Source organism: Salvia miltiorrhiza, chromosome 2 (genome assembly GCF_028751815.1).
Source record: "Salvia miltiorrhiza cultivar Shanhuang (shh) chromosome 2, IMPLAD_Smil_shh, whole genome shotgun sequence".
NCBI classification, from domain to species: domain Eukaryota; kingdom Viridiplantae; phylum Streptophyta; class Magnoliopsida; order Lamiales; family Lamiaceae; genus Salvia; species Salvia miltiorrhiza.
Genome location: NC_080388.1, coordinates 67,645,243 through 67,670,115, shown reverse-complemented (window position 1 = coordinate 67,670,115; position 24,873 = coordinate 67,645,243). Strand labels below are relative to the sequence as shown.

Genomic DNA, 24,873 nt, shown 5'->3' with positions numbered 1-24,873 from the left:
AAAAATAATTACAATAATATATATGGAGAGAAACGCGATAATAAGAAATGTCGTTTTAATTATTTCGGGTCCCCTCCTAACAAAAAAAATGATGATTCTGTTTAAGAATAGATGAGAAACAGTGATTCTTATCCAAAAACCCTACTTTAGAAACATGGGACATGTGATATATGAAGGCGAGATTTTTGCATATAATTAATATTATATATAGCCTTATAAGGCGGCAGTAAGGTAGCAGAGCAGCACCATATTTACATTCAGCTTTCCATCAAATTGTCGGCCACTCCTAATTTTACATTGGCAATTAAGATTACTAGCAATCATAGCTAACAATATAGTACTCCCTCCGTCCATGAATCATCTTCCTATTTGGGGTTCGGCACGGGTTTTAAGAAAGCTGAAAAAGGTGGTGTAAAATTGGTGTAAAAGACTAAAAGGGTAGTGATAATGTATTGTGATTACTTTTAGTAATCTTTCACTAACTATTTGGCATATTTTATTAGGTGAATTAAATGAAAGCATTTAAATGAATAAATTGGAAAATAAATAAACTGAAAATTCAAAAATAAATAAATAAATAAACTTGAAATTCAGAAAATAAATAAAAAAATAAACAGAAAATTCAGAAAATAAATAAATAAATAAACTGGACATAAAATTTTCAGAAAATAAATAACTGAAAATTCGAAAATAAATAAATAAACTGGAAATAAATAAATAAATAAACTGGAAATAAACAAATAAACTGAAAATTTAAAAATAAATAAATAAATAAACTTGAAATTCAGAAAATAAAAATAAAAAATAAACTAAAAATTCAGAAAATAAATAAAAAAATAAACTGAAAATTCAGAAAATAAATAACTGAAAATTTGAAAATAAATAAATAAACTGGAAATAAATAAATAAATAAATAAACTGGAAACAAATAAACTGAAAATTCGAAAATAAATAAATAAACTTGAAATTCAGAAAATAAATAAAAAAATAAACTAAAAATTCAGAAAATAAATAAATAAATAAACGGAAAATTCAGAAAATAAATAAATAAATAAATTGAAAATTCAGAAAATAAACTAGAAATAAATTTTTCAGAAAATAAATAAACTGAAAATAAATAAATAAACTGGAAATAAATAAATAAATAAATAAACTGAAAATTCGAAAATAAATAAATAAACTTGAAATTCAGAAAATAAATAAACTGAAAATTCAGAAAATAAATAAACTGAAAATTCAAAAATAAATAATTAAATAAATAAATTTGAAATTCAGAAAATAAATAAATAAATAAACTAAAAATTCAGAAAATAAATAAATAAACTGGAAATAAAATTTTCAGAAAATAAATAAACTGGAAATAAATAAACTTGAAAATTCAGAAAATAAATAAATAAATAATTTCGGAAATAAATTTTTCAGAAAATAAATAAACTGGAAATAAATAAATAAATAAAGTGGAAAATAAATAAACTGAAAATTCAAAAATAAATAAATAAACTTGAAATTCAGAAAATAAATAAACTGAAAATTCAGAAAATAAATAAATAAAATGGAAATAAATAAACTGAAAATTCAAAAATAAATAAATAAATAAATAAACTTGAAATTCAGAAAATAAATAAACTGAAAATTCGAAAATAAATAAATAAAATTGAAATCCAGGAAATAAATAAATAAATAAACTGAAAATTCAGAAAATAAATAAACTAAAAAATAAATAAACTGAAAATTCAAAAATAAATAAATAAATAAATTGAAAATTCAGAAATTAAATAAATTAATTAATAAATAAACTGGAAATAAAATTTTCAGAAATTAAATAAATTGAGAATTCAGAAAATAAATAAATAAATTGGAAAATTCGAAATATCCTACTCCATTTAATTAACTTCAAAATTGGATTAATTAGACAATTAATGGTAAAGTGTGGTGGGTTCAATTGGTAAGGTGTAGTAATTTAAAAAGTAAGGGAGGGTATATGTGTCCAAAAAGCAGAGTAGGAAGTTAATTGGTGGACAAAATTTGAGAGGCAAACAGGAAGTTGATTCGTGGACGGAGGGAGTATATAGGAATAGATTAAAATAAAAATAACTCTTAAAATATAAAATATAAATTATTTTTAGTTTGTAGATCATTAAGATCTTCGATATTGATTTATCACCTTATTGGATGAATTCATGGTCTCAAATTCGAATTTTATTGGTAGCAAAAATATTAATTTTTATATACGTACGCAGCGAATTCATACGTGTTTTATATAAAATTCATACATTTAAACTAGTTCGTATTTTATATGTTAAGAAGTGTTTATGCCCTAACTCATATATATATATATATACTAGCATTTGCATCCCGTGCAATGCACGGAAAAACATTTTTAATTTTTGTATTTATATAAAATTAATACTAATTCAATTATTATACTTATAAATATAATAAAAAATTAATTTTAATTGAATCTATTTGAATTGAATATTGAATAAATTAAAAAAAATCACAATTATAAAATTTGATATTATGAAAAACAAAAAAATAAGTTAAAAAAATTAAAAATAAAATACTAATTAAAAAGAATTTAAAATATATTTATTCAAAAAAGATGAGAGAGGAGAGAGAAATTTATAAAACTTTAATATTTAAACAAATTTAATTTTTACATTTTAAATCAAATATTTTCATAAAATATATCATATTAAAGTTCTTATCGTGATCTTTAATTTGATATGCATATTAAATATTTTATAATTAATCGAATTTCACAATTTTGGAAAGAAATGTAACAGCAAATAAGGAGTTAAAGAAAATGAAAATAAAAAGAAAAACATAAAGTTTAAACATAAACCTTCAATTTTATTATAACTACAAAATTGTCACTCAATTTTGAAATTAATGTAAAATTGATTTCAAATTGAAAACTCCCTTTTTAATATAGTATAGATATATATATATATATATATATATATATATATATATACTAGTATGCCAGTCCGTGCGATGCACGACGATCATCGAAATTAAACAATATGTTTAAATAAATAAATATAAATATTAAAAAGAATTAAAATATAAACAAATACTAAATATGTTTCAAAAATAAAATAAAATAATCATCAATTAATCCAATAACTCAAATTTGAAAACATTAAATTTTCAACTTAATTTATATAAAGTGTAAAGATAATTATAATTATTAAACAATTGAAAATTATTTGATAAAATTAGCATTAATTATTATTAGTAGTGTTAGTATTATTATAGTCTTTATTATTATTATTATTATTATTATTATTATTATTATTATTATTATTATTATTATTATTATTATTATTATATGTCATAATAAATCAATAAATATTTTCATACACAAACATAAATAAAAATTCATATTTGAAATTATATTTTGAATATATATAAATAATTATTAATCTACAAAGTTATATGAAAATTAATACAAAAAAATTATTCAAACAAAGATTTATATAGTAAACCAATATATTTTCATTCACCTTTGTTACATTCTAAACCATTGTAATTAAAAAAAAAATATGTAAAACACAAAATATGATATCTACTTATTTTAATTTTAAAAACATAAAAATAAAAATAAATACATATATCGAATATATATATAGATGTCTAAAATTTTATATAAAATCGTAGCAAAAAAAATTCAATTATATCTATGAAATCATACATAAACATGTTATGCACAAAAAAGAGAGGATAAAACCACAAAACAAAAGAAAATGAAAAATTAACATTATATCTAAATGAAAAAAAATAAGTGAAGGATACAACGAAAACAAAATATAATAAATCAAATTAAAATAGATCATTAAAGAAATCTGTTTTTATTATCTTAAATCTGTTTTACAGTTATTATATCAAATTAAAGCTAATTTTATGATCTTTAATTTGATATGCATATTAAATATTTTATTATTACTCATATTAGTAATTTTTAAAAAGAAAGAAAGAAAAATGTATAAGATAAGATAAAAAAGAAAAGAAAAGAAGAACACAAGTTTGAATTAGAAACTGAAAAACTGTCGACTATGTAGTCAAAGTAAGTGGATATATATTTTAATAATTGAAATTTAAAAAATAACTATAATTTTAAAATATGGTGAAAAAAAGTAGTCGTTAAACTGCTCTTTTATATAATACTATATAGATATATAGATATACTATATTTTATTCAATAGAGATTTTTTATATATACTATATTTTATTCAATAGATAGCTTGTGAAGTTGCAGTCCCATTTATGGCCCTAGCTAGATAGCTTAGATCTAGACAACAACATGCATGTACAACATTTACCATAAGTATTTCTAGAAAATGGGCAAAACCCACAAGACAAGACATGATAAATTAAAAATGAGATGTCGTGACAATACAGAAGAAGATCAATAGTAAAAAAAAAATACACAAAAGGAGCATCTATATATATATATATATGCAATACAAGAATATTACCATTGCTGATGAGATAAGAACTTTGGTAGACATATATGCACCGTAACACCCTCCTCTCTACCCACTTGCTTCTACTGCAAACCATCACCTTCATATACACAGCATACATTACTCGTCTATATATTAATAGCCACACATATTAAAATAATTGAAATTGAAAATTCCAGAATTTTTTTTCCCAAAATTAAACAATTTCTTGTGCCCCCACCACACCGTACATTCACAAAGTATACCCTAGCTATCTATTTCCGCATGTGATTATTGTTTTGAGACAATTATATATATATGATTTGTAGTTTCTTTTATTTTTGTAAAAATAAAATATAGTCAGATTTACATTCTGTTAATTAATGAAATTGATTTGGAAAAAACAAATTAAAACAAAAAAACACCTTCTTCCACAAACCTCACTTTGCTTGATGAAAGAAAGATAGTAGCCACTACTTATTACTAGTAGTAATTATTTCAAAAGATAAAAAATAAAATTTGACGGAATTCTTCATGGGGCAAAATTTGACGATGACGCGAAGGTGTGGATGAGATCCATGCGTGTTTCCGAATGGGATCAATTTGCACATTCACATCACAAAATCAAAAAACTGACGTGAAGGTGGATTAGATTCGTTTGTATTGTCGCATAAATAAAAGTTAGTATTGGTTTAAACTTAATTATGACTACAATTATATATGGTCATATAAAAACTAAAAATATGAATAACATGCATTTCATATGTTTATATATGTCCCCACCCCACATGATGATACCTAGCTAGTAGCTATATCCATTCAATGATTAGCTAGGTGTTTGTAAGTGTAAATTCTAGTTCCTTACCTAGTACAGCAGTATTTATATTGCAGTGAATTAGCATTTGCAAAGTTTGTGAGTAGCTCAAAATAGGTTTGATGGAGTCAGAGCGATGCAAATCATCACACTCATACTTGATGGAGAAACAAGAGAAGATGAATCCGGTTTTGGATCTATGCCTCTCTGTCTCAACCAAAGAGTTTGAAGAAAACCGAGTATTCTCATGCAACTACTGCACCAGGAAGTTCTACAGCTCGCAGGCCCTCGGCGGCCACCAGAACGCCCACAAACGCGAGCGCCGCGCGCCGCCGCTCCACCCATCTCTCACTATGCATGGACCCAATCTTAAGTACTACAAATTTGGTGGGAGGAGAGCGGCCCCTCCGCCGCTCAGGGACACCACCGCCACTGCCGCCAATCAACAAGACTTCAAAATCTTGGATTTGTCTCTCACACTCTAACTCTTATTAATTACTTTCCTTGTCTTCTTCTCGCTACTTTCTCTCTAATAATGTATCAATTACTGAATTTATTAGCTACGATCGTATTTGATTTTTTTTTCTTCTCCCTCACAATATTCTTAATTTCTAGCTAGGTGTTCTCGCTATAAAATTGATCCCGTTTTTGGGAGCAAACAACATTTTGTTACTATATGTGGAATTACCTTTGTTTGTTTAACTTAGTCCAAACCAATGAGAATTAATGACTTGAAATGGGAAAATTACGTTTCACATTCTAAACTATTGATAATTAATTATCATGGGTTTTGGCAAATAAAATCAAAAATACAATTTTGACGTAACTTTTAAAGTGCGGCGAATTAAATCACCATTTTTTCAATTTTTACAATTTCGTCCCCTCAATTTTTACCGATCGCCGGAGTTTTCCAGTTTGTGTGGATTAGATTACATCATTTTTGTGAGTCCTAAACGACTGTGTTTCGTACAATTTTAATTATTATTATTTTCTATATTATGAAAGGACCGTATCATGAATCTGCACCCTAATTCAACTATTTTATTGCAAACGGTGTCGTAACATAAATATTGAGTGGTTTTCTGAGCAATGTATGAATGTAATGTGTTGGATGTACGATGTTTGAATGAATTAATGTATGAATTTTTAGTATTAATAAATATATTTTTAGCTTTCGATTCTGAATTTTTAGATTTAATGAAACATATATTCGAAAAAGAAGAAAATTTAAATATAATTACAAAACAAAATTGTACTCCATCTGTTCCATTGATCTTGTTCTGTTTTTCTTTTTGAGTTGTCCCATTAATCTTGTCATGTTTCTAAATTTGATAATTATTTTACACTACAAACAATATGGTCCCACACATTTACACACTTTTACTACATTAATTATACTTTCCTTAATCATCGTGCAAAAAAAAAATGGGACAAGCCTAATGGAACAGAGAGATTAATATTTGAAATATACAACAAATAGACAACGGTCGATCGTTTGTTGTCTATCAGAGAATAGACGACTGTCAGCCCGATCGTCGTTTATTAGCGCCCCTACATAGACTACACCTTCCTTTATGACATGCGTTTTTCTAATAGATGACGGTTTTAATTTGGCCCGTCATTTATTAGCAAAATTCTTGTAGTGACGTAAGCTCCAATTCAACAATCCGACAATCGATAATAATTGGGAGGTACGAAATTGCAAAAATTAAAAAGACAGTGATTTAATTGGCTACACTTCAAAAATCACATTAAAATTAAAATTTGAAATAGTTTATGATTTTATATGTCAAAATCCCTAATTACAATAAATATTCCAACTATCTAAAAACTAACTAAACTACTCTGATTTTTATTTTTATTATTTATAATTTCAATAACTACAAAATACTATCGAAAATTAAGAAGAAGAAGAAAAAAATAGTCTTTCGTTCGATTTCTAATGAGTTATTCCAGATTGTCCAAAGACCAACAGCTCAATTGTTTTTTAATAAATATATTATACTATCATTTAAAAAATAATTAAAATTCCAAGCTGGATGCCAAAGGGACGCGTCATAAATCCGTTGCTGTAAATCGAACAAAGGAGATACATATTGTTAGTCTTATTACCAATAATTTAAGGAAAATTTGAGGTAGTTTCGTTAATTGAGTTATAATTTAGATGTAGGTTGTATAATTATTTTCAATTGAAAGCTATATATGATATCTCAAACTATTTCCATATTTGTTGTACATATGAAATTATGAATTGGTTAGTATTGGAATGAGAAGAAGATGATAAATGGATGGAGACAAGTAGGTTTTCCGTATAAATGAAATATTAAGTACAAATGATGGAAATGAATCATTTTAATTGAATTCATGTGCAAAGTTTTAAATTTTTTGTCACTTTTATATAAGGACGTTGCATTAAGTTATCAAGCCGTACACGCCGATAAGAGTGGGTGCATGTGTAATAAAATCATACATGTGAAATGGATCCTTCGTAGATATGCATAACGGGCCCTCGATACTTTATTTTTATTAATTGCTCCCAACAAATATATATATATACCAAGTTACCAACATATATTGACCAATTAAGATTAAATACCAACAGATATTGAAATGATATATATGACTCCTACGTAAAGATTCGCAGTCACTATATTGGATGCTCATGGTTTTCTATCCCAATCCATAGTAGGTAAAATTCAATTTATATCATTGATATTATAGATATACGATTATCATCAAAAAATGTACTGATATTATAATATATAAAGCTACGATCCAATTTGTGTAATCCGAATGTCTATTGTATATGTTGGAATAAATAGTTTATTTAATGTCGTAATTACTTTGGTAGTTAATGGAATTAAATGATATTTTTGGAATCTACATGTTGAGTAGATTAATTTGGTATATTTACTTATTCAAATCTATAAAGAATTGAATGAGTAATTAATGCCCAAAGATAATCATGGTTCTGAGCACCTGTTTGCTCAAACCGTGCACGTGGCGACGGTTCAAGACCAAAGAGACATGATGGTTTGAACCTGTTTGTCCAAACAGTGCACGTGGCAACGGTTCAAGACCGAAGAGATACGATGGTTCGGATTTGTTTATCCAAACAGGGCACGTGGCGGCGGTTCAGGACCGAAGAGACACGCTGGTTTGGAGCACCTGTTTGGCCAAACAGTCACGTCAGTTCAAGGAAACCCCTGGACTACTATAAATAGGACCCTCCAGAATGAGATTAAACACACCAACAAATTCAGATAATTAATCTTGTCATATTAGTCTAGTTTACATACTCAGTCCCAAGTATCAAGCCGTTCGACCGAATAGCAATCTCCTAGTGCTAAGGACTCGTCTATCATCCCTAAATCGTTGTATCTTGGGGGCAATTACTGTAGATCCGCGAGCACATAGCGGAAGTAATTTTGGCTTACGGAGAGAGAATTTATTCTCGCCTCAGTTCTGCATCTTTTTTATTTATGGTCATTCTATTTTCTACACTACCAAATAACAGTATAAAGCTACCATGTTAGATGCACCATGCCAAAAAATTATCTAGCCAAGCTACCGTAGGATTTCAAATTAATATACAAATTATACAAACATATATGGATACAAAATAAAAACATTTGATATTAATCACACTCAGGGCCAATCCTGAGAAAAATGAGGTCCTGGGGCTAAATTATAAAAATAGGCCCTTAATATATTAGCGCATCAATATATTAAAAATAAAAATTTCCATTACTTATAAAAATGATTTCATCTAGCATTTTTACTTGCAAAATCATTTACGATATCGTTCAAATCTATGTTATCTAAAATCTCTTAATAAAGATAATAGAATTAAAATGAAGATAAAGCCATCTTATAATTGGAGGATATAAAATGAATGACCAAGATCTTGACAAAACCATTTTAACTAACGATTATTATTATCTATTTAAAAAAATTCCACCAAAATATCTAGATATTTTTCTTTCAAATTTTCTATTAATTTTGAAAGGGGTTTTGGAACTTTTAGTTACTTTTTACTGATTTGCATTTCATAATATTTTTTAGGCGTTAATTGACTGTAAATCCACAAACTATTAGTGAATTTTGCTATTTTTTCAACTACATAAAGTTGCAATATGAATACATAAACTTTAGCTCATTCATGAATTTGCCCTGAATTTTAATTTTGTTCATACATGACAAAATTAAAGATGATATAATATATACACATTATATTAAAATAACTTATACAAAATTTCTACTGAAATATACACAATACTATATATATAATGAATATATAGTTTAATTTTAAAATTTGTATTTTGATAAAATTAACAAATACAACCTAGCAAAGATGAAATTTAAAATTTGTCATGATCAAGAATCATAACATTTTAAAATTTGTTTATTTTATTCTGCTTTTTTTTTTACTATATGGTATTATTTTTATATTTATATTTTTTATTATAACAATTTAATGCAGTTACTAAGATTAAACTTATATTTTTTTCATTTTAGAACTCTTTAGCTTAAAATATAATTTGTAGATAAATAATTATATATATATATATATATCTTAAAAATAGAATTTCTAGTATGATTTACATTTATTAAATTTTTAGTACGCTTTTGTATGATTATTATTATTATTATTATTATTATTATTATTATTATTATTATTATTATTATTATTATTATTATTATTATTATTATTATCTTGATAAAAAAATTAGAAAGAAAATATTATTTTCAAAAATAGTAAGGTGATTTTTGGCAGGAAAACATAACTTACTATTTTTGAAAGTGATTGAGCTTTTATATATGTATATAGATATTGTCAAATCATTGAGCTCTTTAGTGACATTGACGATCTCAAATACGTTTTCAACAATTTTAAATTTGAGAAGCTCATTTTAGAAGTAACTAGCATTGTCAGCATAATTTTACATTTCGATTTGAACTTTGAAGTTTTAATATAATATAAATTTGATAATTTTTTTTGGAGTATTGCCTAATATTTTTAGTATATATAAAGTCTATAATTAATAAGATATATTTAAAATTTTGGGCCCTCAAAATTATGTTACAAAATTATCATCAAATTAATTTGAAATTGATTTTAAATTGAATTTTGAATTTTTGACAATAAATTATGTTATCTAATATTGTTTAGTATATATAAAGCATATGATTAATGGGATATATTATAGGCTTTAATGGTATATATTAAAAAAATTGGGCCCTCAATTTTTTGGGGCCCTGGGCCGTCGCCCATGCCTGCCCGCCCTCAGGGCCGGCCCTGATCACACTCAACATACGTACTCCTCGTCTAAAAAAAAACATACGTACTCCTGAAATTAAGAAAAGAAAAAACCAAAATGAATTCAATTTTTTTTTCGAACCCTTATTTTGTGACTACGAATTGAATCTCAACTATGGTAATGGTAAACTTAATATGGTGTATATATGATATATATGATAAATAACACTTGTAACTTTATAGCGCACCAAGTAAAAATAAATTAATGATACTAACTACCTTTCACATACAAAAGTAATTAAGGTAAATATTACTTTATATTTAAATTATAATTTATACACCCGATTTATAAAAAAAAATATCATAAATAAAAAATATTTATTTAAATCTCAAATTATCAGCTTTATATAAAAAATGTCTCACGCTAGTCTCCTCCTTTCTCCCTTGATCACCAGCACATCATCTTCCACGATTGATTAAGATTAGCTCGCAGGTAAGGAAATGTCTCACCTAAAGGAGTTACGACGGCGACAGGCCTTCGCATTGTCCGTTGGTAACATGAACATCGACGGTGTTATCTCCGGTGGCATGACCGATGATGGCCTGCTTGTTCTTAGTTTTCACGGCAAAGGGCCCACAATGGCTTTGCTTGTTGTAGCAACAACATTGTTTTTTTTTTTTTTTGATAAATTACATAAGTAAATAAAGAAATTTAAAGACCGCGCGACGGAAGACTTGAACCCAAGATCTCAGGTTTTTGGACATTAACCTCCTACCACTAGGCCAACACACGCACACAACATTGTTTGATGAAAGCACACATAAATTTAGATCATAATATTTTTTTTAAGTGTTAGTGGGATATTGTTTTATGCCATGTCATTTAAAATATAAAAATAAAATAGTTATGTAATGGCATCCAACCACATCAAGATTTTGGGGTTCGAAAAATGGATGCGCAATATTTTTTGTATAAAGCTGATAATTTGAGGCAATAAGGTGGTCTTGGGTACACCCGGGTCGACTCGTACCCAAATCCTGACCCGCATCCTGATCCAAACATGCATCCTAACTCAAATTGTGTAAATAACACTATTCGGTTATACAAATGACATTGTGTATAAATGACACTATTCATAAATATAAATGACAATTCTTGTAATTAACTCTATAAGATTGTAAATGACTTATTAAAATGCGGTTTTATATAAAAGGAAAAAGAAAAAGGATCTCATGAAAGCACAAAGACGCAGACTATGAGATAGAGACTCAAAAAGAGATCAAGGAAAAACAACGAACAAAGAACTCCCAAGCCTGAAACAAGGGGCCCGAGGTTCAAGAAGGAACTCGTCAAAAGAAAGAAAAAAACAAAAAGAGGAAACGCAGGAAGCCTAAAACTTAAGCGTACAGAAACTCAATCTCAAGAATGATCCATGTTGTTGCAGAAATCGTCCATCTCCATTTCATCCGACCAACGTCCTTTGGAGATATTATTCATAACACAGATACTAGCACTTCTGCTATTATCGATAACAAACTCCCTCGGCTTCGCATGACGGAGTCGATTCTTTATGCTATCTTCCAAAGGTTGTTGGAAGCGCGGGCGCTCCATACCCTTTGGAGGACGTCCCCGTCGTTTAGGCGGTGATTGATCAACAAGTAATTGTATTCCCTGGCTAACCTGCTCTTCAAACCGATAAGTACGACTTGCAAAATCTGTAGTAGGATAGTCTTTAACATTCGTCCCAGACGGGGTCTCCATCTCAAGATCCTCGTTCACCTCCTCGTCACTATTAGCTGGCTGAATAATCGGCTTCAAAACAGCCGTATCCGGCCCGTAAACTGTAAGGTCAGCCATCTCGCTTGATTGCTCCGCCGTCATCAAAGGGGCAAAGGAATTCCCAGACTTCTGCTCTCCCGTGGTCTGCTCCACTTGAGCACGCTCCGTCAGAGCAGACTTCACCTCAAAAGCTTTAACAGATGCAACTTGCAAATGATCCGAAGAATCATTATTATCTACCGATTCCAAAGCCTCAGTGTTATGCAATACCGAAGCTTGTACCACCGCCTTCCCGATAGCGTGCCATTCCGGTCCGTTGCCACTCTTTTCCACCTCATCTGTTGTCTTTCTCTGTGATTTGTCACCCTTGCGACATTTCTCCATCGAATGGCCCGTAATCTTGCATCGATGACAAAAAATAGGTATATATTCATAACTGAACTCCACCGAAAACTCGTAGTCCCCTCCATCAATATTAAGCGTCATCGGCAAAAGCTGTGCCAAATCAATTTCCACCAACATACGCACAAAGTGTCCAACATCTTCAGTCATAGAATTTCCATCAATTTTCAACGGCTGTCCAAGCCAACTTCCAATACCCGAAATAATTTCAGGATGCCAAAACTCCACAGGCAAACAATAAATCCGAACCCACACCTGAGCGAGAGAAGAGGATTCCTTGTAGGGATTAAAGTAACGTACCCAATCACGTAACCGAAGCGATCCAACAGATAAATTCCATAAAAGATTAGCTTTGGCAGTGGCTTTATCCTCTTGCGACTGAAATCTAAGAGTATAGTAACCCTTTCCCATCGGCATCAAGTGCCAGGGAGAAGAAATTTTCCAAAGCGATTGAAGTTCCGCCTTTAACTCACGAGATTGCCTCGGCTTATCGCCTTTATTTAACAAAAGTCTGCCTATAAGAGCATGCTTAAACTTCTTCAATTGAGAATCCTGAATATCACGTGGTATAACAAGAGTACCTTGATCACCATGCCTAACCGGACGAAGGGCACAAAAATTATGCGCTGGTAAATCCGGCTGTCGAACCGTTTGAGGGGCAGTAATCCGAGCGTATGAGACGTTCTGTTTTTCAGTCAAATTCACAGAAACAGGTGCAGCAGGGACATCCACCGTGCTCTTGAGATTAACTTGAAAGTTTTGCTTAGAAACCTCATTTGAGGGTTTCAAATGATGTTCAAAATTTGCAGAAACCGAGGGGAGATTGAGGGCTCCTCTGTCTGATGTCGGAGCGGAAGCAATCGTCGCAGCAACACGAAAATCGGCGCTGGAGTCTTCAGCCTCACGCAGAGCAGCAGGATGAGGGAACTTCTGGGGAGAAAGAACAGTCGGGGGACGCTGCTGGGGAGACGCTCCCGATGTTCGTGGAGAAACATTTCCGGAGACCTCTGCCGTCGAAACCATCGGAAACTCGGCGCTGGAGCGTTCTGCCTTACGCAGGACCTCCGCCGTCAGCGGCGCCATCAGATCCCGAAGGAAAGATCAGATCGGCAGCGGAGATTGCAGCGGCGACGTCGAGTTCTAGGCGATGAGGCGTCTAAGGTTGAGAGAGAGCAACGGGCGTTGAGCGACGCCCGCGGCCTTGCCGGAGCAGCTCGCGGTGGAGCTCGCGAGGACGACAGATCGGGCGAGAGAGAGAGCAACGGGCGTTGAGCGACGCCCGCGGCCTTGCCGGAGCAGGTCGCGGTGGAGCTCGCGAGGAGACAGATCGGGCGAGAGAGAGAGATCGCGGTCAACTCTCTCCAAATCACGATCAGATCTCTCTCTGCGTGCAGGCTGCGTGCAGATCGCCTCTCTGCGGTGGCCGGGTGCGTGCCGATCGCCTCTCTGCTGCTGCTGCTCGGAGGCAGCGGAAAGAGTCAGGTGTCGGGGCGGTGAGGCTCAGAGGTGCGGCGGCTCGACGACTGAAGTCTCAGGCTCAGAGATCGCGTGCAGATCGGTGGCCGGCTGCGTCCAGATCGGTGGCCGGTTGCGAGCATAGCCGGGCTGGTGGCGAGCAACGCCGGACTGGTGGCAGATCGGCGAAGGCGGGGTGGTCAAACGCCCGCTAAACTATTCCCATATCCTTGATGTTCAGATCTCAGTTCAACGTCGGATTGGTGGCAGATCGGCGAAGCCGGCGAGCAACGCCGGGCTGGTGGCGAGCAACGCCGGACTGGTGGCAGATCGGCGAAGGCGGGGTGGTCAAACGCCCGCTAAACTATTCCCATCGTATCTAATAAGATTGTAAATGACACTATAATATCTTATATAACAATCTATAAGATTGAAAATGACATATTACAGTGTCATTTATATAATTGAATAGTGTCAATATAAACAGTGTCATTTATTTAACTAAATAGTGTCATTTACACGATTTGGGTCAGGATGCGAGTTTGGATTAGCACGCGGGTCATGATCTGGGTACAAATCAACTTGAGTGTACAGTACACCCAAGTGTATAGGAGATTTTGTATAAATAAATACTTATGTGGTATATATAGTTAGGGACATTTTTGATAAAAACGGATATAATACAAGATTTAAAGTGATATTTATCCAAAACTAATACTGATAAACTTATTGTATGAATCACTTTACTTAACCCGAAAATTGGTTTCTTGTAAGGCAAAAAATAACATTCAGAGATCTAGTGCACTATATTTGGCATCCACTTTGTGATCTATTATAAATTTGGGTTGTTAGCGCCTAAATACATCAATTTTGGGGGTAATTTGATTTTATATATGAACTTGAAAAAGTGTAAAGAAATATATGAACTTTAATGTTATATCAATTTTATTACAAATTCAAATATTAGATATTTGAACTCCATAAAATTTTACGATTTATGAGTTTAAATATGTCTTATGTCTTATACGATGTCACAAATTCTAAAAGTATGATCGATTCCTCATCGTCTTCATTGGCCTCCCTTTATCTTATAAATGGCGTCGGGGCTGTTGCCCCTCCACTCATATTAGTACTATACCGTCACAATCGCTTTAAAGATAGTACATTTACTTATTTTAGTTCTTTTCCCGAAAACCTATAATTTACCAAGATAAAATGGGGGACATGTTATTAATAACATGATTAAAGTACTTAGTCATGGAATAAATGATATAGCTATAGGTAGACAAATCTATATGAGTAGCACTATTTGGATAAAAATAAGGTTAAAATTTTTTTTAAATCAATTTATTTATAAATTTTGATTCAAGTTTAAAAGGGTATAATTAGTTTTATTGTTTTCTACATATTGTAGTTTTTTCGTAATATTTTAATAATTTTTTTATTTTTTGTTATTTTATTTATAGTTTGTGTACTTTAAAAATAATAATAATTAAAAAGATTATTAAAAAATAACAAAAAAATTACATTATAAAGAAAACAATGAAACTAGCTAAATTCTATTTTATTCTGAATCAAAATTTTTAAATAAATTTATTTTATAAATTATTTCATCATATTTTGTCCAAATGGTATTACTGAATCTATATCAAGATATTAAATAGATATCGTACAACTACCACAATAAATGTTGCATTAATTTCATTACAACTGAGTATTTCATATGTATTTCAGCTAACAGAGCAGCACATAATCTAGCTCATGCGCCGAGAACTTTCTCAATTGGTCGGAAGATATCGTAATTCAAAAATTTGAATGAATAAACAAAATTTTCTCAATTAGTCGACACACGTATTACTAATCAATCTAAATTAAACTGCAGCAGACGAACGAGAAAAAAAAAAAAAAAAAAAACTAACTAGCTTCGATCAAAAGGTTCTTAGCTTCTTCTAACATGAAATGATGCTAATAAACAATTCTGTGCAACAATTTCTCCCATCTTCCAAACCCTCAGTTTTATGACTTGTACAATGACAAGGCGTCAGGGCATTTGTTGCATACAGATTCATCGATACCAAAAAGAAACGACACGTTTTGTTATCTATTTCTTCTGAATATAAGTTTTCATGCTTTCCATCCAGCGTATGTACTCATTTTTATCCTTGTACCTCATATAGGCATGCAAAAACTCAGCCAGCTCGTCATCTACACCCCTTGCCTCTAAGAAATCGTAGAGAGAATCCTGAAGCTCATCGTCCAATTCCCTGCACATCAAAACTAAAAGGTTAAGAAACATGCTCACCACATTTTTTAAGGAACGTGATGTATGGCTGAACGACATACTTGAATTGGGGACCCATGTACGGCCGACCTTTTAATCTGCCTTGCCCACGGATAAATACATTGCGTATCTCTATACAACCTGGCCACCCAGAGCAAACAAACTCCAATATGTCCCCGTCTTTCCCCTTCATGACATCAACTATCAAAGTAACATGAAGCTTCACATCCTCCTTATCATCATGCATTTTCATGGGAACAGATCCATCAAACATAGTCACCTCTATTTTTATCTCCTCATCCTCTCCAAATTTCCTGCTTAGTCGAATCCACTGCTCCCCTGGTAGTTCATCAACCTTGAATGAATTGAATTCTGGTATAGGCTGTATGCATGAAGATTGTCAGGTAATTCAATTCATTTTCTTAATCTTTTTTTTTTGGTACTAATATTCCTATAATCCTCATTCAAGAAAAGCAAGCTAGATGCTTCTAGAATTGTTCAAACAAGATGAAAAAAGTAGATTCTCCATAAATCACAATGAAATATATAGTCATTTCATATATGATGGAGACAAGACTTTTGTGATTATTACAGACATCCAAGGTAATAATACCACGAAAGGCACGAAGAAAGAATAATTTCATCTGCAAATGTTAGCTAATTCACACAACATGAAGAATTTGATTATAGCATGAGACTAAAGCAAAAATGGCAATGCATAAATGCTTTTCCCAGTTTGAGAAGAAGACTAGCAAACCTTCGAATATTTAAATTTCATGCATAAATGCCTTTTAGCAATAATGCTCACTATATCCGAGTTAAGTGCACCTTTGATACATTATACTCAAGATTAACGCTACTCCCAAATATTTGCATGACCATTGTAGCCAATATCAGTAAGTTAAAGCAAAAACATGACAAGTATAAAGAATACCTATGAACAGTCAGGGAATGATGAGGACAGTGGAATTGGGATAGAGTTTTCCTTGAACAACCATTTGTAATAATTCACATGCAATGGTTTTAATCCCTTTCCCATTTCTTTTACCTTCACGAATATTAATTGAGTTTTAGCCTCACAAGATAGGAAACACTAAGCTATGGGCATAGCATATGCTAACAGTCAAACCAATTCATGAGGGAACTTCATGAATTATCTTATGAGTCCATCTACCAGATTTCTGCCTGAGACAAGGTTTTGCCATATAAGAGAAAAGACAAGCACAAAAGAGAGAAAGCCTTTGAAGAAGAGAAAAAAATATATGCCAAGAGAATGTAAGAAATCATTTTCTCCAATTGAACGTCTCAAGATACACCTTTACATCACATCATATTATGTTATTAACATGCCGATGAAGAATAAGATGCTAACGCCTAAAACAATGGAAGTTTTGTCCCTTCTTGTGATTATAGTGTAGGATATTATATGTTGATCTGCTTACACAAAATGCAATAGTGTCCTAAGTGGTATAAGGAATTAAATTAGCCAATAGAATAGTACAACAATTAGAAAGACTATTGGCATAAACTTTGGGTGTCTAATTAGCAAGATGATTTTCCTACCTAATTTACATTTATGTAAGTACCTATAAATCACACACCTGCATGCAAAAATGGTAGCAATTTTTATAGCTGTATGGCTATCAACTTGTTCGAGATCATTCATGGATTTTGTACAACTCTCTCAAAACTATTAAAACTAGCTCTATCAACCTATACCGACCTACGGATAAACAAGATTGAAAACGTGACTGGAGGCAGTAAAGAAGAGCCATCAAATCATGATAGGAGAATCAAAGTATTGCAAAACAACATTCCCATAGTCAAATTAAGTAAAATGTTGACCATCTCACAACAGGGGAAACAATCATAGGCAAGGCAAGTATTGGATCCACAAAGGCAGATGTAGTCAAGACAAAAAAATAATAGTCAGCAACGACTTTTCCAACCCTCCCACAATGTCAATGGATAAAAAAATAAAATTAACGAAATAAATAAAGAAAGAAAAAAAAAGAAACATTCTAGCTTTCATGGCACTCATGCCATCAGAAGGCTTGCAAGGGCTGAGCATTTTTTCGCTACATAGAGACCATAGGAACATCTAAAGTACCAACATCCTTCACTATTATGGACAGAGCTTCTTCTGGTTGGTTCATTGGACAACTTAGCTAACAAAGAAATACAACTATGGAAGTCCTTGTAGTGCATCAGACTTTAGTGGAGTGGTGAGGACACCCAAATGAGAGAATTGCCAGGGTTAGATTTTTCAAACTTCGAATGTCAATTTCGTATTTTCTAGTCTTGTGGAAGCTAGTTTTCTGGTAGCTCACAAAGATAAAGATACACAAGGCACCAAAAACCGACCAGTCTACTCATGCAGGAAGAATAAACTAAGGGGCATAAATGTATCATGGATACAATTAATAATTAGGAGACATTATTAGCATGATATTTGGATCTTTGATTAGCAGAATATTTAGATGTGTTTTTCTTTTAAGGTGAATATTTAGATGTTCTAATTAGCAAGAATCATGGATCTATGATAAGGAAGATTATTTTCTTTAGTTATTAACATATATGTACTTAACTATAAAGTCGCACCTGAATGCCCAAGGTGGACAGAGAGTTATTTGCATCTCTATGGTTATTAGCTTAGCCTGAGGGGCAAGAGTTACATCTTAGTGGAGAGTTTCATTCATGGCTCTAATTCAACTCCTTCAAATTAACATTACCTTTTTTCATTTACTCCCTCTTGGCTCTTAAATCTACCAGCAGTGACACGATACCACTACAAACAAAGTTAGCAGTCATTCTTTGTCATATACACTTAAACCTCAGACCCAAGCCCCACCAGATAATTACAGTAAAAATTTTATGTCCATTTACAACAATACAATGTTTCACAAAACGAAACACCAGCTGTTACAGAACACGAAATTCCAGACGAAGATGGAAATGAAGAAAATGCAGTGGTGAATCCTCAACTTGGAAAGGAATACACTTTTTTACTGTTGATTCATGAAGGAATCGTAAACGAGAAGGCGTTTCTAAACACTCCAACTCTCAAGGTGCAATTCACAAAATACAGTTAAGTTCTCACATAGAATCATATATCTGCCTTTTCTATTAGCCACAAGTCCATGAAGCTACGAATAAAAAAATTACAAAAGCTCAAATCATTGCCGCTGCACAAATTCATAGCCAAAAATAACATAAAATGTAATGGACAGTCATTAACATAATAAAGACAACTTAAATCATTCATCGATCCAAGGCAAGTTTATTCCATAAAGAGTAACAAGATTGCCCATATTAGAGCAAAAAAAATATCCAAAAATCAAACTTCCAAAACACCCAAATACTCTCATCATCATCAAAACATCACGCATCAGTTCGTTAATTCATATGAATAAAAAGTGCTCGTCGATGGAAATAAAACAAAGACAGAATTTAATACCACAGACGGCGGGGAATGGTCGAGCTCGTACTGGATTTCGCTCCGAATGAGGCGAGCAATGTTGCCCTCGAAGGCCGATTTTCGCATATCGTTGACGTAATTTCTAGTTGGAGTCAAAAACTGGGTGAGGGGTTTTGGGGGTTGGTGAAAGACAAGAGTTCTTACGGCCCCTCGTAATCCTCGAACAAGACGATGAGCCATTTTCGTGTAGATTGATGCAGCAGATGTGAACTGCAACGTTCTCAAATCTCAAGGGTTTAAGGAGGGTTTTCCGGGTGGAGATCCTCTACTGCGACTTCACAAAACCAAAATAAATCGAGTATCTTCTAATTGGTGCACCTGTAATTATTTGAAATGTTAATCTATCTATCTATCTATCTATACTAATATTAAAGCAAGGTTTTCAGTTGCCAATTTTTCCCGCCAAGTTACACTTCCTTTAATCTACTGAATAATTTGGATCAAATTTATCTGTTGGGTAATAGGTTCAGTGCACTTTTGGCTCCAATTTATGGAGCCCAAATTTGAATTTTGAATATGCTAAGTCAGGTTTACTATCTATAAATAGCAGCAATAAATATGAATTCTTCACTACCACATCTCAGCTCCCACATTTCAAATTGCAGTCGATTTACCTGCTATTAGGCGTTGGGTTGGGGAGTTGTCGGCAGAGCTGCTAAAGAGTCGCCGGACGGATGGGCCGAGGCCGGAGGAAACAGGACGACGAAAACTGATAGGCTACACAGTGAGGCGGAGCACGGCGCAGGCTGTTGCTGTAGAGATTTCGAGGCGAGCGGCGTGGGCCGGAGGGGGCGACGAGTGGCGGAAAACAGAGAGAGATTGCAGACGAGCTGAGCTGGTAGCGTGAGAATAGGAAGAAATAGGGATTAGAGGTGAAGGCGGCGCTTTGCGATGTCTGTAACTGTAAACCTAATAAAGAGATACAGTCATTTTATTATTACTACTAAGGCATAGATAATTTGTATTTTTTACCTTAACACTCAATTTGATAGGCATTGTAAATAATAGATTAGGCCCGCATCAAAACCGAAGCCCGCAGCAAAATCACTGTGCGGCTGAGAAACTACAACCCATGCTCACCCCCAGTTCATTAATACCGAATGGACAGTGATTGAGATTAAAGTGGTACTTTACATTTTTATCCATGAAATTAAACGCTGCATCTACGCCCCCAACCTTGATCCTCTCACTCAGATGGCATTTTCCACCCCCTTTCTCTCCAAACGTCCGCCTCGCCACCGCCTCCACCGCCGCCGTTAGCCCCCTCCCTCTCCAGAAACCTCACCTCGATCGGCGCCATCTCCATCGCCCTCGGCTTCGTCGTCTTCTTCTCCATCCTCCTCCTCGCCTCCTACATCTGCTGCCGATCCTTCTCCCGTCGCCGCCGCCGCTACCGCGGCGGAAATCCAAACCCCAGGAATTCCACGGAAAACAGCATCTATCTCCCGCTCATCATCTTCGTCGCCGAGGACGACGAGAGCGAAAACGACGCTGTCATAGGGCTGGGAGGAGAAGAAAACGGCCGGTGCAAAAGGGGGCTGGGAGGAGAAGAAAACGGCCGGTGCAAGTTTTTTTTTTTTTTGAAACACCCTGAATCGAATTTCCCTAGCAGAACACTGTAGAACTAGAACAGAAGTCCAGGGAGGGGCTCTCGAGGCAGACGGCGCAGTCCGCAGCGGGGCTGCTGGCCTTGGCGGCGAAGTCGAAAAACGGCAGCTTCTCGATGTCGTTTTGGGACATGCTGGTGCTCCCCAGGCTCTCTCTCTCCACCGCGTTGGTGTTTCTCTCACTGGAGGTCTGTACAACAAATGGGTGGGAGGTGGGGGGTGGGGGGTACGTGTGGTTTCTGTTCGGTCAATTTCATAAATAGTGGAGGTTAACATGGTAATTTCAAAGGATATGTCATCCCTTTCGACTTATATCTGGAATGCCATCAAACACCCAAAACAAGATATACATATATTACTCCCTCCGTCCCTAAAATAACTTCCTCTTTTTCCATTTTGGGACGTCCCCCAAATAACTTCCTCTTTCTTTCTTTCCATTTTTGGAAACCTACCCCACCACTAATAATACTTTATTTATTCTTACTTTTCACTTTTCACCACTCCCAATACTAATTATAACACTTTTCACAACTTCCAATAATAATTATATCACTTTTTCTCCACTATCAATACACTTTATAACTTTTTATTAAAACCCGTGCCGTCCCCAAAGAGGAAGCCATTTCAGGGACGGAGGGAGTATTAACTTTATATCAAACAAAGGATTAGTTAATTAAACTCACAACAACTGGATTAATTATCCAGATATAATTAATATCTACATATTTAGTGGATTCAATCAAACGGGCCCTAAGTTAAGAGGTTTTAGGAAAGACGAAAAAGAGATGATATTAGAGGTAGAAGTATTTTTCATTTTATAATGATTATTATATTTATTTTTAATTTTGTTTTTGATTGTTGAGTTTAATTAATTTTTTTTTATTTGAGCTTTAGATTTTGGGCTAATTAAGTATGGACGTTTAATACTTTTATAATTTGAAATTTGAACTTTTAAGAACCCAAAATTTTAATATGAAGTGTGGGCTATTAATTCTGTTTTATAAATGCCAAAATTATAAAATTAAAGGTGACCTAATTTGTTAAATTTAATTATTTTTTTATGTATTGGATGATGATTTAATAATAGTTGGACTTTTAATTTAAGGTTACTTCATCCAATTAAGTGTTCAAAATTTTCATATTAAACATAATTGTTGATTCCTATAGAAAAAAATACTACTCCATAAGTTATTGAATGATATACATTATTCATATACTACTAATAGTTAATTTCATATATTATAACTAGGGTCCAAATATGATAAAAGTAACAACGATATAAATTACATAAGTTAAATAAAATTAACAAGCTTTATGGACTAATATATAATTTAGAAAAATATATAGGTAAAATTGAAAAAAAAAAAAAAAAAAAAAAAAAAAATAATAATAATAATAATAATAATAATAATAATAATAAGAGTGTAAATAAATTCAACTAGAAGAGTAAATTGAAATTGACAAAAAAATAATAATTTACAATTAAATACAAAATTAACAAATTTCAATACACTTCAAAATAAAAAATAAAAATTGTTGACAAAAAATTAAATACAAAACCACCGAAAATTTTATTGTTACAATATTAATTATAAATTTTAATTTCTTCCTTTTTCTTCTCATTTTATAGGTAGGGCACATTATTCTCATTTTCATGTAATTATATCTAGGATAAAATATGCAATATAAATCTTTAACGAAAGATCATGAAATGAACTTTAATTTATTAATTTTACTATTGCAATATTATTTATAAATTTTAATTTCTTCATTCTTAGTTGTTTGGACATTCTAGGCTATATAAGATCTCTATTAGAGTTTAATAAACCTAATTGTTTGGTAATATAATATTTAATACAATTATTTTCTCTCTCTGTTGATATTAGTTTTATTAATAATTATTTTATCAACATTTTATTATACATAATTTTTTTAAAATACTCTTATTGTGCATCAACATCACACGGGATACAACATTAGTACTAATATTAAAGCTTAGATTTCGAAGGGAATGTGTTTCCCGTCAAGTGCAGTATTGTTTAGTCGAGTGAGTATATAAAAGCTGAGTACATCAGTGTAGTGCCATTTTCCCGTCTAGACAGTATCATCTTTTATCCCTAGTGTCATCTTTTATCCAATGTGTAAGATGTTATTCGATAATAGTCATTCAAATATTACAATATCCATTAAACAAATGCAGAAACAGACTTTGGCTCCAAAAAATTGATTAGTATAAATAACAGTTCATCTCATTTGATTTTATGTAAACTTTATCTCTGCTATTTTTTTCCACATAATCTCAAGCTTCTGAGTTGAGAGGCCAAAAAATAATGGAAGCATTGGAAAAGAGAAATTGTAATTATCAAGCTTTTGACTTGAAAGATCAAAAAAGAGGGGAGCGCAAGAAGGAGAGGATCTAAGCACTCACCAGCTCAATCTGATCTAGAGGGTTCAGAATCCATCGATTCGAAAGTGGAAAATCGATTCGCATGTAGAGAAACAAAAAAAAGTATCAACATATGAAATATAATAGGTATTTCTATGGATTGATTTGAAGGGTACTATGTTTTGGTTAGATTCAAAAATTAGAAGAAGAAGAAGAAGAAGAAGAAAAAGAAGACAAAGAAGAAGAGAGAAGAAGAATCTGAAAAGAAAGAAGAAAAGAGACAAAAAGAAGAGAGAAGAAGAAGCTGCAAAGAAAGAAGAAAAGAAACAAGAAAAAAGGGAAGAATTAAGCGGCGCTGGTTTAGAAATAAAATTAGGGTTGCTCAAGTTCTCTTTTTTATATTATTTAAATTATTTAATTATTTTTGTTTTACCCAAAAATAGATTGCTTATTAAATGTAATTGATTTTGTTGGTTTGCCTCTGTTTGCGTAAAGGTTTTAAACTTCTTTTTATTTGAAGTAACAATTTAAGCTTTAATTTCAAGCTATTTAAACCAATTAAAAATTCAAAAATTGTTATATCAAATGTTGGTTGTTGATAGCTTAAAAAAAATACTCCCTCCGTCCCAAACGAAATGTCCTCCTTCTTTTGGGCACGCTTATTAAGGATGCATTATCTACCTAATCTAGTAGAATATTAAGGAAATTTCAATTTCTACTAGATTAGGTAGCATATAAGATTCAATGACATTTCATGGCATTATTTCAATTTCTACTAGATTAGGTAGATAATGCATCCTTAATAACCGTGCCCAAAAGAAGGAGGACATTTCGTTTGGGACGGAGGGAGTATGAGATATTGAAAATTACCACAAAATTCGTGTACTTTATTAATTTTATTTTATTTTTATTTAGTTTATGTATAGCTATGGTACAATAATAATAATAATAATAATAATAAT

At 32.2% G+C, this 24,873-nt stretch overlaps 2 protein-coding genes across 3 annotated transcripts; one reads left to right on the top strand and one right to left on the bottom strand.

The window, feature by feature from the left end:
- Positions 1-5,384: 5,384 nt before the first annotated feature.
- On the top strand, positions 5,385-5,747 carry LOC131009913 (zinc finger protein 7-like). Its single transcript, XM_057937313.1, has one exon. The coding sequence runs from the start codon at positions 5,385-5,387 to the stop codon at positions 5,745-5,747; it is 363 nt and encodes a 120-aa protein (XP_057793296.1).
- A 10,194-nt stretch (positions 5,748-15,941) lies between these two features.
- Positions 15,942-24,274, bottom strand: LOC131011156 (uncharacterized protein At2g39795, mitochondrial-like). 2 transcript variants are annotated; one of them, XM_057938953.1, is made up of 5 exons: positions 23,954-24,274; positions 20,533-20,753; positions 19,898-20,236; positions 16,503-16,822; positions 15,942-16,423 (listed from the first exon to the last, which is right to left on the bottom strand). In XM_057938953.1, the coding sequence occupies exons 3-5, from the start codon at positions 20,096-20,098 to the stop codon at positions 16,261-16,263; spliced, it is 684 nt and encodes a 227-aa protein (XP_057794936.1). In that variant the 5' UTR covers positions 20,099-20,236; positions 20,533-20,753; positions 23,954-24,274; the 3' UTR covers positions 15,942-16,260. The 2 variants fall into 2 exon arrangements, with proteins under 2 accessions (XP_057794936.1, XP_057794935.1); XM_057938952.1 differs by lacking the exon at positions 23,954-24,274 and having other exon boundaries at positions 20,533-20,827.
- Positions 24,275-24,873: the final 599 nt, after the last annotated feature.